Source organism: Lycium barbarum, chromosome 11 (assembly GCF_019175385.1).
Source record: "Lycium barbarum isolate Lr01 chromosome 11, ASM1917538v2, whole genome shotgun sequence".
Taxonomy (NCBI): Eukaryota; Viridiplantae; Streptophyta; class Magnoliopsida; order Solanales; family Solanaceae; genus Lycium; species Lycium barbarum.
Window position 1 is genome coordinate 41,074,937 of NC_083347.1, and position 15,016 is coordinate 41,089,952.

Sequence of the window (15,016 nt, forward strand, 5' to 3'; positions counted from 1 at the left end):
TTCAAATACTGTCTTTACCAAATAAAAAAGTTCAAATACAATAAGATACATTATGTCTAGCATATGATATAGAAAAATACATGTGGATACATGGATATTAGTAACATTCAAATACATGTGGATACTAGTATTTATTAGATACAGTGAAATACATCATGTCTAACATAAAAGAATAACCATGACACAGATAAATACATGTCGATTCACTACCTCCTCCTCCATTGCTTCCACATCCTCAACTGCAACATATGGTTGTTCTTCAATAACATTTTTACCCTTGCTACTGGAAGCAAGGTTGCTTACTTTTCTCCTCTTTTATACGACAACTTTAGAACTTTTTTTAACTGGTACGACATCTTTTCGCTTGGCTGATTTTGCAACTTCAGTATCCATTTGTTGCGTATTCATTGGGATGAAAATGCTTACTACGCCTCTCTACAACAATTTTTGCAGTGGTGCTTGCAATTACATCTTGTTTTTGAGTAATGGCTAAACTAAAGATGGCCCATCGAATAAATTGTGTGTACCTCGAGTAACCCCGATTGGGGTGTTTGCTTCAGCCATTATAATCAATCACTAAAGCTTCTTTGTAAAAACCCTAACAACGGAGTTCAGGTAATCAAGGAAATTGTCAGAATGGAGGACTTGAATTAATGAAATTGAAGAAGATACAATGAAAAAATACACGTATACATCAAAAGATAAAAAAAACAAAATCACTTACTTATTTGTGCGGATAAACGATTAATGTTAAGGGAATCATGCAAATATTGAGGAGAGATAAACTGGAGAGAATAGCAGTAGTGATTAAGAAGAACGAGGGAGAAATTAGGGATAATGGGAGAGAAAAAGGATTGACAACGGAAGAATATTGTGGAGAATCGATCCATGGACCGTGTATTTCGGATTGTATAGTCCAGTAACCGTATGTTACTGCACTAGTTACGAGGCATAAATAGACAAATATTATAGCTACGAGATGTAAATAAAATAAAGAGTAGTTATTATCCATAATTAAATCTTATACATATGACAAGTAAATTTTCCTCTTCCTAAATCTTCTTCTATTCCTAGCAAAAAGTTGTTCTTCTGCTGCAGAAGAAAACAACCCTTTTCTCTTTCTTCTTCCCCTCACCCCCACTTCTGTCCTATCCCATCACCTTCAAATACCACATCATTATATTTTCTTCTCTATTGTTCTATTTATTTCTGTATGTATTTGCTTCAATACCTAAAATTAAGTTTTGATCTGACCCATGTAATCCCTAATTCAGATTTCGTGGCATCTCAAAGCCATGATATAGTGGTTACTTTGGTAAAATCCTTTCAACTGGTGATATCTCTTCCCTGTGAACTTTTAATATTTTCGTAATGAAGAAAGCAATTTTATTGTTCCAATGGAGGGTTTTAGTGAAGTTTTTATTTTTCTCGTTTATGGAGGTGAAGATTAAGAGAAAATAAAATATATGGGCAATGGTGTACCGGTGATAATACGATGGTGTTTGAGTGGATTTTATGAGTCCTCTTAGGGGTGTACATGCATTGTATAAAAATGTATTAGAGGTGTATATACACCCTTATACATGTTATACAGTATATATACACCCTTATACACTACTTATACGTATGTGTGCACTATCATACATTATATAATAAACGTATAAGGTAATGTAAATACACTATATAACAATGTATAAGAGGGCATATAGTTATTTATACACTTTTATACGTTATATATACTATATTGATATATATTTATAGACTTAGGTATAGGAGGAGATTGAAATTTGGTTCTTCATCTCTTCTTCTCGGGATCTGAGTTATCCTTTTTTTCCCTAATTGTTGTAAATTCTCTGCTATGATTATTGTAAAGAGTAGTGGAGATGAAAGTTTTGGTATTTTCTGTTGGTTTATGGGTAGATCTTTACTTTTCTTTCTTTTTCTTTATTGTGAATTACTATTGTTTTCTTGGTATAGAGAGGAGGTCTGAGGGTGAGGATGAAGTTGTGGTGTTGTACAGTGGTGAATAGATTTATTTATCAAGTTTAATGGATCATGGTGATGGAAAAGAAGATTGCTGTAGAGGTGTAGTGGTGAATGGTGATAGGCTCTACTCTATTTTTCTCCCTTGTACTTTTTCTTCCTTTTTTCTGATGAAATAAGAGACTAGTAATGCTTCGAGAAGAACAAAGTTATACAATACTTGAAAAATATATTTCATCAGTATTATTGTGCTTGTGTGTTTATTGACAGTTTGTTAAAAAAACTTATTATCCGAAATAAAAATGAAAAAGGATTAGGATTTGAGAGAAAGGAAAATAAAGGTGTTAGAGAGGGATGAGCTGGTGGACAAAAGAAGTGAATATTAGAGAGGGGATAGACGTTTGAACATTTGATTAAGTCTTATGGGTTATGCAGGGTGCAAATTAATTAAAAGAGGGCTATAGAAAATGCAAACGGTTTAGTAGGATGGTACATATGAGTAACTTTCCCTTCTTTTTTCTAGATATGAATGGAAGAACAAAACCAGACAATATCATTATTAATCCGACATATTGCGAACGACACAATATGTTCATAGATGATCTTATTACTAAAATGTTAACCCATAAATAAAGCACAAACCTGAAGGAAAAAAAAAAATAGAAACGAATTTGGGTATAGTTTATTATTTTCAATGGATATGAATCCAAATTCCTTCACTTGGTATATCTTGATAGACCACGAAGAGAAGATAGTATCCGGGTGGTGCTATTTGACGCGAATTCGGAGTGCCTATATCGATTTGGTATGCTGACTTTCCAATTGGTTTCACGTTTCCATTTGCAAGTACTAATAATCTTTGGTTCATAGTAAATGAATGTGTGTTAAACCCTGGTGCAACCATTGTTACCATGACCAAATTTTTGTTCACTCTCCCGGAAACAGTAAACTGAACCAGTATTTTTTGCCCGTACTTGAATTCAACTTGCGAATGGGGTGAAACGATTCATGGACATAAATTTGCTGATTCACAATCCAAATAAGATGGTGAAAATGCCTCAAGCCTTAGTTCAGTGGGAAAAATTAACTCCTGTGAAGTTGTAATATTGATGTGGATTACTACCACCTATAAGAACTCGACCATCTCTGAGCAGAACTGATGTTGAATGCTACATTCTTGGTATGTTACTTGGGTTTTGGATCTCGAATTGAGATCCAAACGGGTTATCAGGTCTGTAAATCACCGGACTCAAAACGGGGTTCCTGCCACAATTCCACCCGGCAGTGCCTTTCTCTGCTCCATTGATGATCAAAACGTCACCATTTGGTAGAATCACCATGTCACTCATTGTCCTCGCCATTGGCATGGTCTCCATAGCCCATTCTGGATTCGGGTCAGTTACTGTGATCCGCCCGCATGTATTCAATGCATCGATAAAGATACTCTGATTTGCTTTCAAGTACGAGTCTTTTGGTGCTCCACCACATACCAATACCTCAGCTTGAATATTTTGTGCATGCAAGTTCTTCAATGGAAGAAGAACTGCAGAACCTGTACTTGGATAATTCCTCGGATCACCTCCAGGTATTTGTGGATACGTTTTCACCACCATAGTCTTCTTGTAATCAAACAAGATAGCTTGGTTATTAGCAAATATGAATAAATTACCATCCACATTGAGAAAAACAAACGGGTATAAACTATTCTCCACTTTAGGTTCCTTTGTCTTCAAAAGAAATGGCAGTTGTACAAATTTTGGGTTAAAGCGGTCTTGGGATAAAACTCGTAGGTAAAAGCCTTATGACCGCCAATGATAATTTGTCTGCCATCCGGTAATATATGATTAGTGGCATACCAACGTTGTTGAAGTAGGCCACGTTGAATTTCTCTCCAATCACAGCTTGTAATATTATTACCTTTGCAAGGTCTGAAAACTCTTACAACTTTTTCACCATAGTTATAGCCACCCGTTTGGATCAAAGAACCGTTAGAGTCGTTGACAGAGCCCGAGGAGCACCAAACGTCGGTGAGGACCATGAGAGGTCGTATAGAGTTTGTTGTTACATCGTATTCGACAGAGTGAGCAGTGCAGTCGACTTCTAATGTTTCATTTGTGTGTTTTCTGCATTTGCCATGAGGCAATGAGATGTTGGATTTTCCAAAGTCAGACGATCGAAGATGATGACTTTGTCATTGTGAAGAAGTTGCATGTGCATGGCTGATATGCCTATGCTTGACATTAGTAGGTTCCACTTGCCCCCTTTGGCATAGGCAAAATTTTGATCATGACATGGTAGTAGCACAAGGAGGTTATAAAGAATGAAGAAAAGAATAATTGTTCTTTTAGTGGTCATCATGAGCTTTGCTATTCTTTGATTCTAGCAAATTCAGACAGAGATGCAAAGGTAGCAGAAGGGCTTTTATTCTTGGTTAAGATGTTTGGTTTAGTGAAGAAAAGTCTGATGTTTAGATGTTTGGTTGAGTGAAGTGAAGTCTCAGTTCTCAAATGATGCTTTTTTATAAAGACTTATATACCTAATAATTACCCTATAAACATAATCTTTTTATACTACAAATGGATAGAACTTAAACTCTCCCACAAAGATTTGAGCTATATGAATTGATAATGTAAAAGCAATTCTTACATTCAGTAGGTTACGTACCGCGTAATAATCTCAACATGATTAATTAGTTACGACCAATTTCATTCCACTTTGGCACAAACATCTTCAATATATGTTCCCTAACTTTTTGTCCTTTTATATATTTATCCAGTTTTATTCTTTTGGTAAGCTTGAGTCGATAAGCTAGTGAAACGGAATATATTAACATAACATTTGGGATAACGTTGAACCTTGCTTATTAAGCCAGTAGTTATTATTCACTTCTAAAGTTTCTTTTTTAGCCTCGCCTATAATCTTGTTAATTCAATTGGGAGAGCATGGATATTAGGCAAGGTCCTTTGGCATGTTATGCTTTTATCATCATTAGGTGTTTTCTCACATTGCCTTTTATTAGTAAATTCGTTAGTTAGGACAATTTTTCTTGAAGAATATATTCTCTCTTTTCAATTATTCTAGAGATGGATGGGAAAGTATACAGGAGGGGTGAAAGGAGAAGAAGATGGTTTTATGGTGTTAGACAACCAGATTTGGACTCAAGTGTAATTTGGACGACTCCTAAACCAGCTGAGTTTATGCATGAGTTGTGTGTGACTCTGTTGTGTAGACGATGGTCTCTAAGAAATAGCATCCAGATTGTATTTGTCATGTATACAATAACCAATAGATGGAGATACGGCAACGACATATGATTTAGGAGGACCTTTCTTGTTTTTGTCTAGGATCATAGCTTCATTAGTGATCCCCATCCCATCCCTTTATACGGATTAGAAATTGCTATAATCTTTAATAGGAATTGGGAGGTACGGTTTAACCCTCTTCTTATGTAAATATTTTTTTGGTGATGACATACAAGGTAGCGGTCAATGTCAAACCCCTAACATCACAGGTAACTCTAACTTGGTGTGAATGGCATTAATAAAGAAAAAGTACGATCTAGGAGGGGATTCCTTTGTATATTGTATCAGACGAATGAAATCAAGAAAGCAATATTCTAAAATGAAGAGCTTCATCTATCCTTAAATTTCTTCATGCTATTAGAGCATAGGTAGACTACAATTCTGAACCTCTTCCCTACTTGCTTAACCACAGATGCATCATCAAATGCAAGTCTCTCACTCAGCTTTCACGGTTTCACCTCTTCACTCCCCCAACTCACTGCTAGTTGTCGCATTAAATTAAAATTAGCCAACTATATCTTGTTTGAAAGACACAAATCTTACAACTCATACACACTTAAAGAAAGCAACATGACCGAAACAAGAACCACCAACCAAAGTAATAGAAAATGAGAAGGGAGAGATAAATCCTAACTGCATGTTCTCTGAATGGTAAGAAAATGATGTTATAGTTATAAGAAGCTGACTCTCCAGAATAATGACAACAGAATCAATTAATGTTCCAAATTATATGATGTTCAATGGCTAAAAATATATGGACATACGTCTTGAAACACTTATCTATAAGAGAGCAAATACAAGAAATTAATTTCAGTTGAAGCAACAATTGCAAACTGTTAAGATAGGGTCAAAGTTAATTGATGGAATGCGAAAGAATTTTAAGGAAGTTTAATAATTTCCTTAAACTAAGGAAACTGTTAAGCTAGGGTCAAACTCTTAATCATGATGTTCATGGTTATACACAAACCCTTAGACAAGATAGAAAAGTAATCAAATTTGCTAGGAATCTTGATAGCAAGTATAGAAGCTTTCGCACTGTGATGATAAAGAAGCCTCCTTACCCAATATTTACATAATTTATAAATGCTCTCAGAGGAATATTTGAGATGAGGGAGAATAGTGAAGAGTAAGCTGCACAAACACATCTCGACCCTATTATGGCTTTAGCCCAAAATCATAAGGAAGAGATCGAGGAAATTATTATGGGGGAAGTGGATAGCAGAGAGGAAGAAAATGACAATTCAAAACCAGAGACAATTTCAAGGATCTATTAATGGAGCAAATGTAGTATCACTCTTGTAGGTCCTTATATTTCGATAGTATTTTGTCATGCCTTTCTACACTGCTTTGGATTGCTTGTTATTACCTCTAGCACTATCTGATTGTTTCTTTTACTAGGTTGTCCTATTATCTTTCTGCTATTTTCGGCTTATTATCACTTTCTATTATTACTAATTCTTTTTATATCTCTCTTTGAGATGTGGATCTACCGGAAACAATCTCCCCGCGGGTTAAAAGGTAGGGGTAAGGTTTGCGTACAATCTACCCTCCCAGACATCACATGGTGCGATTATACTGGGTATGTTGTTGTTGTATTAATGGAGCAAATCACTAAAAAGAACCCATAAAGACGAATCCATGCCAAATTTGTGATAGAAATAATCGAACAAAGTCATGTAGCAACTAAAGTTTGCATACAACTAATATAAAATACCACTCAAAATTAATTGTAGAAATACTGAAAAGTAAATATAAAATGTTGAAATTACCTCCCCGTATTTCGTGGATGGCTCACTTTAGCTACAAAATTGAATGCTGAAACTCAACAATGAACTTATGTGTCAGTGTCACCTTAAGTGTGTATTGCTAAAAGACCATTAAGATCATCGATCCTCCCCACCCTTGTCTTACCCCTAGACAAGTCTTTAAAATAGTAGTGTATATAAATAACATAAAGTAAGCATAGGCAAGTATAAAGAGATATACGAATATGCATCTAAATTAAGGTATGGTATAGATACACAAATAATATTATACTGCTGAAGAAATTTAGCTACGGTGTATGGAGTTTCTTAGCCCACATATATCTTACTCGAGTTTTATGTGTAAGAACTCTTCCACTTTCCAAACACAATCTAATTGATGCCTGGAAAGTGGGGGATGGGGTAAAACCTGGACTTGAAGGTCGTTTTATTCGGGAGGTGACACGTGAAAGGTAACGACAGACCGGGCATGACTCAGCAAGGCGACACCGGTCCCAACTCTTGAGCACGACCGGTGAAGTTAGTCTCTCTCATTGAAGGACCGAAGTTGTGATGCGAAACCGCCTAGCTTCGGGGTGACGAGACATATAAGATATTGGCAGGTCAAGGTAAGTCTAAAAGGTACGTTCCTGAAGAATCTAAGATTCATTCCTAAAGACTCTCAGTCACGTAGATAATGATCATCTTGAGGGGCCGGCATGCGATATAGAAATGTTACTTAGGGTTAGGCAATAAAAACATCCCTTCCCTCATTTGATTTTTCATCACTAAGAATGTTATTTTACTTCATTGTTGTTCTCAAGCTCTTAAACTTTTAAGTTTACGAAGCTACTGCTTTCCGGAGACGCTGCTAAACAACTGCCCCATAGACCTTGAATAAGAATTCCTTACTCTGTTTTACTTATTCACGTTGTCCATTATTTTTATTTATCATATCCTATTGTTATTATCGAACAAATTAGCATTAATAACATCATTATTTGATCATCTTAATATATGTGTCCTTGAACTATTGAACAAATTCAATTGTTATCCTACTTACGAATTTAGGTCTAAAAAAAACATACATGATATTTAAATTATAGTCTAATAATGATCATCATACTTTGTATAACAACTTAGGTGGAGGGTTGCAGACTTTGCTGTTCTACCAAAAGTCCTTCCTCTCATAATTTTACAAGAATAAAAAAAGGGAAAAGACTCAAATATGTCATCGAACTATTGGAAATGACTCATTAATGCCACTCATTAATAGTTTGGCTTATTTATGCCATCGAACTATCAGAAATCACTCATTTATGTCACTCATCAATAGTTTGATTCATTTATGCCATCATCCGTTACAAAATGACTCATCCATGCCATTTTTCATTAACGCTGGTTTTAGATATGACACGTGGCCTCTAATTAGAGGTCTACATCGTAATTAAACCAGCCCAATTTTAAATCTGAAATTAATAAAAAATCCGAACCATACACCCTACCCACTCACAACCATAATCTATTTGGAGGCTATGTGTCATATCTAGTATTGTTAAACTGGCGTTAATGAAAAATGACATGGATGAGTCATTTTGGTAACAAGCGATGACATAAATGAGCCAAACTATTGATGAGTGGCATAAATGAGTTATTTTTTATAGTTTGATGGCATAAATGAGCGAAACTATTGACGAGTGACATAAATGAGTCATTTTCGATAATTTATGATAAAAAAAATAGAGAGGCGGAAAAAAGAAATAGAAAAAAGGAAGTAAGTGCAGGGCAAGTCCTAGTGGTGGGGCCGTTGACGATCCCAAATTCTAAAGAGCAAGATTGAGATCATCCGCACACGCACCACCACAAATAAAACACACACACACATACATATTCTCTCTCTCTCTCGAAATTCCTTCTCAGATCCGATCATTCAATTGGAATGGCATCTACTTTCAGCGGTGATGAAACGGCTCCCTTCTTCGGCTTCCTTGGCGCTGCTGCTGCCTTAGTCTTCTCCTGTACTCTCTCTTTATTAGATCTAGGGTTTCAATTGTCAATCCTATGCTAATAACAAACGGATCCTAATAATTAAGCTAGTGGATACTATTTAATACTATATCTCTATTATGTGTGCAAGCTTGCTCTGAAAATGTTCTAACTAAACACACATACGCTCTGTCGTACTGCGTCCGTCCCTGAATTGCTAATTATGCTTCTTTATGTATTATAACATTTTATGATTTTCAAAGACTTTTCGACTCTATGTGCTGCAGAATCGCTAAACTATGCTAATTATGTATCTTTGTCATAATCTTATACTCCCTCTCTCCCAATTTATGGGTTACTTTTCCCTTTTTTAGAGTCAATTTGGCTAAACTTTGAAGCTAAATTGTACTTATTAGATTAACTCTTTATTTTAAAATTAGAATTTATATATTTGAAAAGTCCTATAAGTTACAACTTTCCTCATATAAAATTGGTGAAAAATACATCTTAAAATGTTGGTCAAAGTTTGAATCTCGGGAAGTGAAAAGTATCACATAAATTGGGACGCAGCGAGTAATTTTTATAATTCATCTATGAAGGAAAAATATTTATTCAAATTCTCTATGAATGTTTGAATGCTCTCTACAATCTCCACCAATCTGAAAAATAGCTAGCGGCGCTCCTATTTATAACAGTAAGCAACTTACTTTAACTCAAAACAGAAAAACCTATTATGATATAATTCTGTCTATAAATGCTACTTAGATCTGAATTAGAATGCCAAATCCTAACCAATTTTGGCTTCCCACAACTTTGAATTATTTTTTCCAACCTTCTATATATAAGTCAAGACAAAGGTAGTGGGTGAACTGCTATCGCACATCTACATCTGACAGTTTGTGTGTCTGCACGTGCGTGTAGGTTGAGTTGAACGCGGTTGGTGCACACGGAACACTATTACAAAGCTACACCCCTTCTTAATGCTAACAATGTTTAATTATTTGTGTACTCACTCCGTTTCAATTTGTTTGTCTTACTTTCCTTTTTAGTCCGTTTAAAAAAGAATGCCTCTTTTCTTTTTTGGCAACTCTTTAAATTCAACTTCCACATGGCATGTTTAAGATCACAAGATTAACAGACATTTTGGTACATTCTACATATCTTTAGTTAACAAACAAAAGATTCAAAGTCTTCTTTACTTTCTTAAACTCCGTGCCAAGTCAAAACCAAACAAACAAATTGAAACAGAGGAAGTATAATTTTATGATTTTAAAAAAAATAAAATAATTCCACTACGAGGCTGAAATTAGTTTGTGTCTGAACCGCTGCTGCTAAAATATATCTTCTCTTTTTGCTGCTAATGTTTGTTTGTCTGTGTTCAATGTTTTCAGGTATGGGTGCAGCTTATGGTACTGCTAAGAGTGGGGTTGGAGTGGCATCTATGGGTGTGATGAGGCCAGAGTTAGTGATGAAGTCTATTGTGCCTGTGGTTATGGCTGGAGTTTTGGGTATTTATGGATTGATTATAGCTGTCATTATCAGCACTGGCATTAACCCAAAAACCAAGTCCTATTATCTTTTTGATGGTTATGCTCACCTTTCTTCTGGTCTTGCTTGTGGTCTTGCTGGCCTTTCTGCTGGTATGGCTATTGGAATCGTTGGCGATGCTGGTGTTAGGTAACCTTCCTCTGATAATTTTATCTCTTTGATGCGTGGTCCTCTTATTGGTCTTGAAATACTTCCCTGCGGAATTCAGTCATGATTTCTTAAATTTCATTTTGCATATTCATAAATTATATAAGAAAAATATTATTTATCACGATTTTATTGTTAAAGGTGTTCTAAAAAGTATTTGGAAAGATCGTGGTCAAAGAAGAAACTGTTTAACACCAAAATAGTAGTGGTGCCATTCTTTTGTTGGTTTGGTCGATTACTAGTGCCAGGCTTTCTGGCTACCTTGTGGGTTTTTAGTTGCAGTGGATCTTCTAGCTTTTTCTACTATTATTATGCTGGAAATGAAAAGATCTTGTTGTTATGTCTTTAATTGTTCAGTCTTAAATGAATGATGAGGAATTGTTCAGTAAAGTTTATCGTCTGTTTCTTATCCCTTCGTACTTAGGTTCAATTGTATAGATCTTATATGATAATTTTCAGGTAATTGACCGTGATGTCATGTTGTGAAAGGACTCAAAGGTTCTTCACTGTATACATTCTTGGGAACTGTATCAATATTACAAACGAAAAAGTGAAGCTTCATCTTCAATGAAAGCAATAAAAGTATTAAATCATTAAGGCAGTCACTGCATAATTTCTTCAGACTGATAACTTTGCCTACACAATACACAATAACTCCCATTATCATCACCATTATTCTGTCAACTTTGCTTTTTTGACCAACCGGATGAAGAGTTTCTGTCAATTAGAGCTTTTAGTCTATTTGTGCTGTCCCTTGAAACTCCCTGATGAGCTTAGACTACTAGATTTTTCCATACTTGGTTCCTGCATTCACCGATATGATGATATTGTGTTCGCCTTGATTAGCTGTATTTGTAAGAATATCCTGTAATCTATGGTTCATATTGTCTCGGTAGAAAAACAGAATTACCGAAGAAGCTTAAATGTAGCTTCATTGGATCAAATTTAGCTGAAACATGTTATCTATTGTCAAAAGAAAAAAAAGAAAAAAAATTAGCTGAAACATGTTATATTCCGCTCCTGTGTTTGTATTACTGGGCCCTGGCTATCAATTCTATGTAGAAAGGTACAGAAGTGTGTCAAAAGTATCAAAGACCCTTTTTGACTACATATAGCTGTCGTTTTATAAAACTGTCTTCGCTATCCCTATTCCATTTACAAAGGTAGACAATTTTGTCAAAAGTTTCAAAGACCCTTTTTGATAAGTAGATAACCATCCATTATGGGTCGAGTGAAGTTCATCTGTTGTTGGTAAAGGGCAATAGAACTGTTTTTTAAGGTTTAATTGGATCACGCAAATTCCATCGCAGAGGTGGGTTGAATTGGAGGGGTAGGATTGGTGGTTTGAATGCAGTTAGGCGCAAAGGGGAGACATTGGGGGGTGGTGGATCAGCACCTTGGAATAAATATCCAGTTCAGCATGTTGATAGGACCTTAGAAAACGAAAATGGAACAAACCCTAAAAGTTACACTATACTTTATTTTTTTAATATGAAGAAGTTATACTCTACTTCTTTTTTTTTCCGGTTATACTTTGGTCAGTTACTTGAGTTGCTGTCTGCTAGTACTGATTAGTGATTGCAATATCCCCAATGAGGTATTAACAGAAAGATTTTTTACTTACTGAAAAAAAGAAAGGTAAACTGAGTTGGTCTCCAGTATGATGGTGTGATAACTTCCATTGCAATTCCATTCTTCTCTTATAGAGGCTGTGTGTATAATGATCCATTATTTTACTGTAGCATCCTTTTTACTAACTTCATTTTTTACCTTACTCGAGGGAGGCCTTTCTGTGAAATTGAGATGAGAAGGGGAAACTAATTATGGTTCTTTTCTTGTTTCTGTTATTCACAGAGCTAACGCACAACAGCCCAAGCTTTTTGTTGGGATGATTCTGATTCTTATTTTTGCTGAAGCCCTGGCTCTTTATGGCCTTATTGTCGGCATCATTCTCTCTTCTCGTGCTGGCCAGTCCAGAGCAGAGTAGAAGACGAACATGTTATGCTCCGTAACTGTGAATTATCTTTTTGTTCTTCCACATTGGATGAGATAGTCTGGCTGCTGAATTATGTTACTTTGTGTTTTGGGCTCCAAGATTATTTAGTTGATCGTTTGGCTTGCAGAATTGGTCCAAATCTGTTGATCTTCTGTAGATTGGATCTCCTTCAATAAAGATCTCCATTTTTCAAGGACAACAAAGGATTTATGTAAAATGCTTCCTGTGTTATTTTATGTCAACGTCTAACATAATATTTATAATTCTTTATCTATGTATCTCTTGATTTTTCTCCCCATGTCTGTCTTAATTTTGTTGTTGGATTTGTTCTCTGTCTACTCTTCCGTCTTTGAGTACTTTGTGCTTTCAAGTGAAAATTAATTGACCCAATGTTTTGCCCTTTGACCAGCAATGACTTCACATAGTATTTGAAGTTTTAGCTAAGCAGTCTTGTTAAATTGAAAGTAATAACTTCACTACTACAGCTGAGCGTGGTATGGTTAAGATTCATTCACCAAAACGGCAAAACTAGATGTTTAGACTTTTGAGTTAGGCTTCGACCTTTGGGGTATGAAGAACCTTTTAATGCAGAACTTTTTACCTCCCTTAGTAGGTTCACCTGGCACCAATATAGATTAGTCACACCGGCGCTACAGATATGGATGGTTTAAGTCAAAAAGTGAAAAAGATAGGCTTCACCGGTGGTAAGTACTTGCTTTTGGATGGTTCTATTTAGGTGCGTACATAGGTTAGATTGGTTTGGTTTTTTCATTTATCAAACCAAATTATTTGTTTTTTTTTTATATTTATAAATCAAACCGAATCAATAAGAGTTAGAATTTTCATTTTCGGTTTTTTTTTTTTTTTTTTTTTTTTTTTTGCGGTTTGATGTGAAGCATCTTAAAACAAAATTTATATGATTTTTGTCCAATATGATATAAATATCACATTATTTCATACAATCAATCATACATACTTCAGTTCATTATAAGCAATTACACACATGACTATTGACAACTAACCCACAAAAGAGAGAAAAATTCATATCATACATTGAGAGCTTCAACTTTTAGAAATTGAGCTCTTTCTAACGTTGTAAGTTTTATACACACGTCAAAGCCAATTAAAATGGATGGATTATAGCCAGGGACAAAGAAAACATTCGGGCTGTAATGGTTTGATTTAAGTTAATATATTTGACTAGAGGAGAAGGGAGCATTAGATTTTGGTTTGGGCCTCATTTAAGTGAGTATATAGGAAAAAGTACACAAATTACCCCTTTAATACCCCTTTTTTCCCATATAGGAGCGGCCCAAATTAATTACTCGACCTGCCAGTTTCTACCTTTTCTCTCTTTAATTGTCAGTACCCTTTCCCACATTGTCTAGTTCTTCTTTTTCCGTAAAATTTGGAAAGCCTACAAGGCTACAACTATTTGCTCTGAAAACTTCTCACATTAACACAACTTCTCCAGCGACGGTATATGATTATTTTCTTTTTTTTCTTATTGCTATTTGAAGAGTAAAAGATTTCAATATTATGACTTTGTATTTTTTGTTTGAGCTTTTATGGCAAACGTCAAAAGCATGTTGCAGTGACGACAGTAAGATCGTCGTTCGTATGATGTTACTGTTTTACGAAACTCTTCACAAGTTGTAGTAAGCAAACAGAAATCAATTGCAATAGCGATGTCGGGGCCAATTTTTTTTCTTACTTGATGATGATTCTCAATGATTTTTCATTGCTAGTCTTAAATCGTGTCTGGTTGACCTAAGACCCAAACATACAACTCATGTGTACCACACCAAGTTACAATCGGAACAACAATTTAATTATGAAATAGTCTTTCAACATAAAGTAACCTTAATATGCTCTAAAATTAACGGATAATTATTAATGGCTTAAAATAATTTTCAATAAAATTTCAGAATTTTTTACATCCGAAATTATTTTCTATGATTTTTCCAATTCCCAGAAATAATAAATTAAAAATAAATTCTTTTAGACCTCAAAAATCACCTAAATATAGCAAAAAATCTAGAAAAATATGAGGAATCTACAATTAAAATTTCAGAGGCAACGGACAATTGGAGATAGGTGCGTGGGCCCCACTCTCCTCTGCCCTAAAGTGGGCTTTGCCCTTGATAGCCGGGGTGTCATTTTCTACAACCAACGAGTTAGAGTTGCAGAAAATGAGTATTTCGCGACCCGTTTTGATCTGTTTTCAATTTTCCGTCTTTTATTCAAATAAAATTCAAATTAATACATGGAAATCAAGTAAAAATGTATGTAGACATATTTGTGACAATTAA

The 15,016-nt window shown here is 35.1% G+C and overlaps 1 protein-coding gene and 1 pseudogene across 1 annotated transcript; one reads left to right on the plus strand and one right to left on the minus strand.

Annotated features, from left to right (window-relative positions):
- Positions 1-2,674: 2,674 nt before the first annotated feature.
- Positions 2,675-4,338, minus strand: LOC132619318 (aldehyde oxidase GLOX1-like; annotated as a pseudogene).
- A 4,522-nt stretch (positions 4,339-8,860) lies between these two features.
- LOC132616569 (V-type proton ATPase subunit c2) lies at positions 8,861-13,000 on the plus strand. The gene is made up of 3 exons (XM_060331068.1): positions 8,861-9,045; positions 10,405-10,690; positions 12,563-13,000. Exons 1-3 carry the CDS (start codon positions 8,967-8,969, stop codon positions 12,693-12,695), a joined length of 498 nt encoding a protein of 165 aa, XP_060187051.1. The 5' UTR covers positions 8,861-8,966; the 3' UTR covers positions 12,696-13,000.
- The last annotated feature ends 2,016 nt before the right edge of the window (positions 13,001-15,016 follow it).

What these genes read in the sequence shown, in the direction of transcription:
- LOC132616569 (XM_060331068.1), top strand. Translation starts at nt 8,967, where the DNA reads ATGGCATCTACTTTCAGCGGTGATGAAACGGCTCCCTTCTTCGGCTTC. An exon ending in TGCTGCCTTAGTCTTCTCCT is followed by an intron (nt 9,046 to 10,404) that starts GTACTCTCTCTT and finishes CAATGTTTTCAG; the next exon opens with GTATGGGTGCAGCTTATGGT. An exon ending in GTTGGCGATGCTGGTGTTAG is followed by an intron (nt 10,691 to 12,562) that starts GTAACCTTCCTC and finishes TGTTATTCACAG; the next exon opens with AGCTAACGCACAACAGCCCA.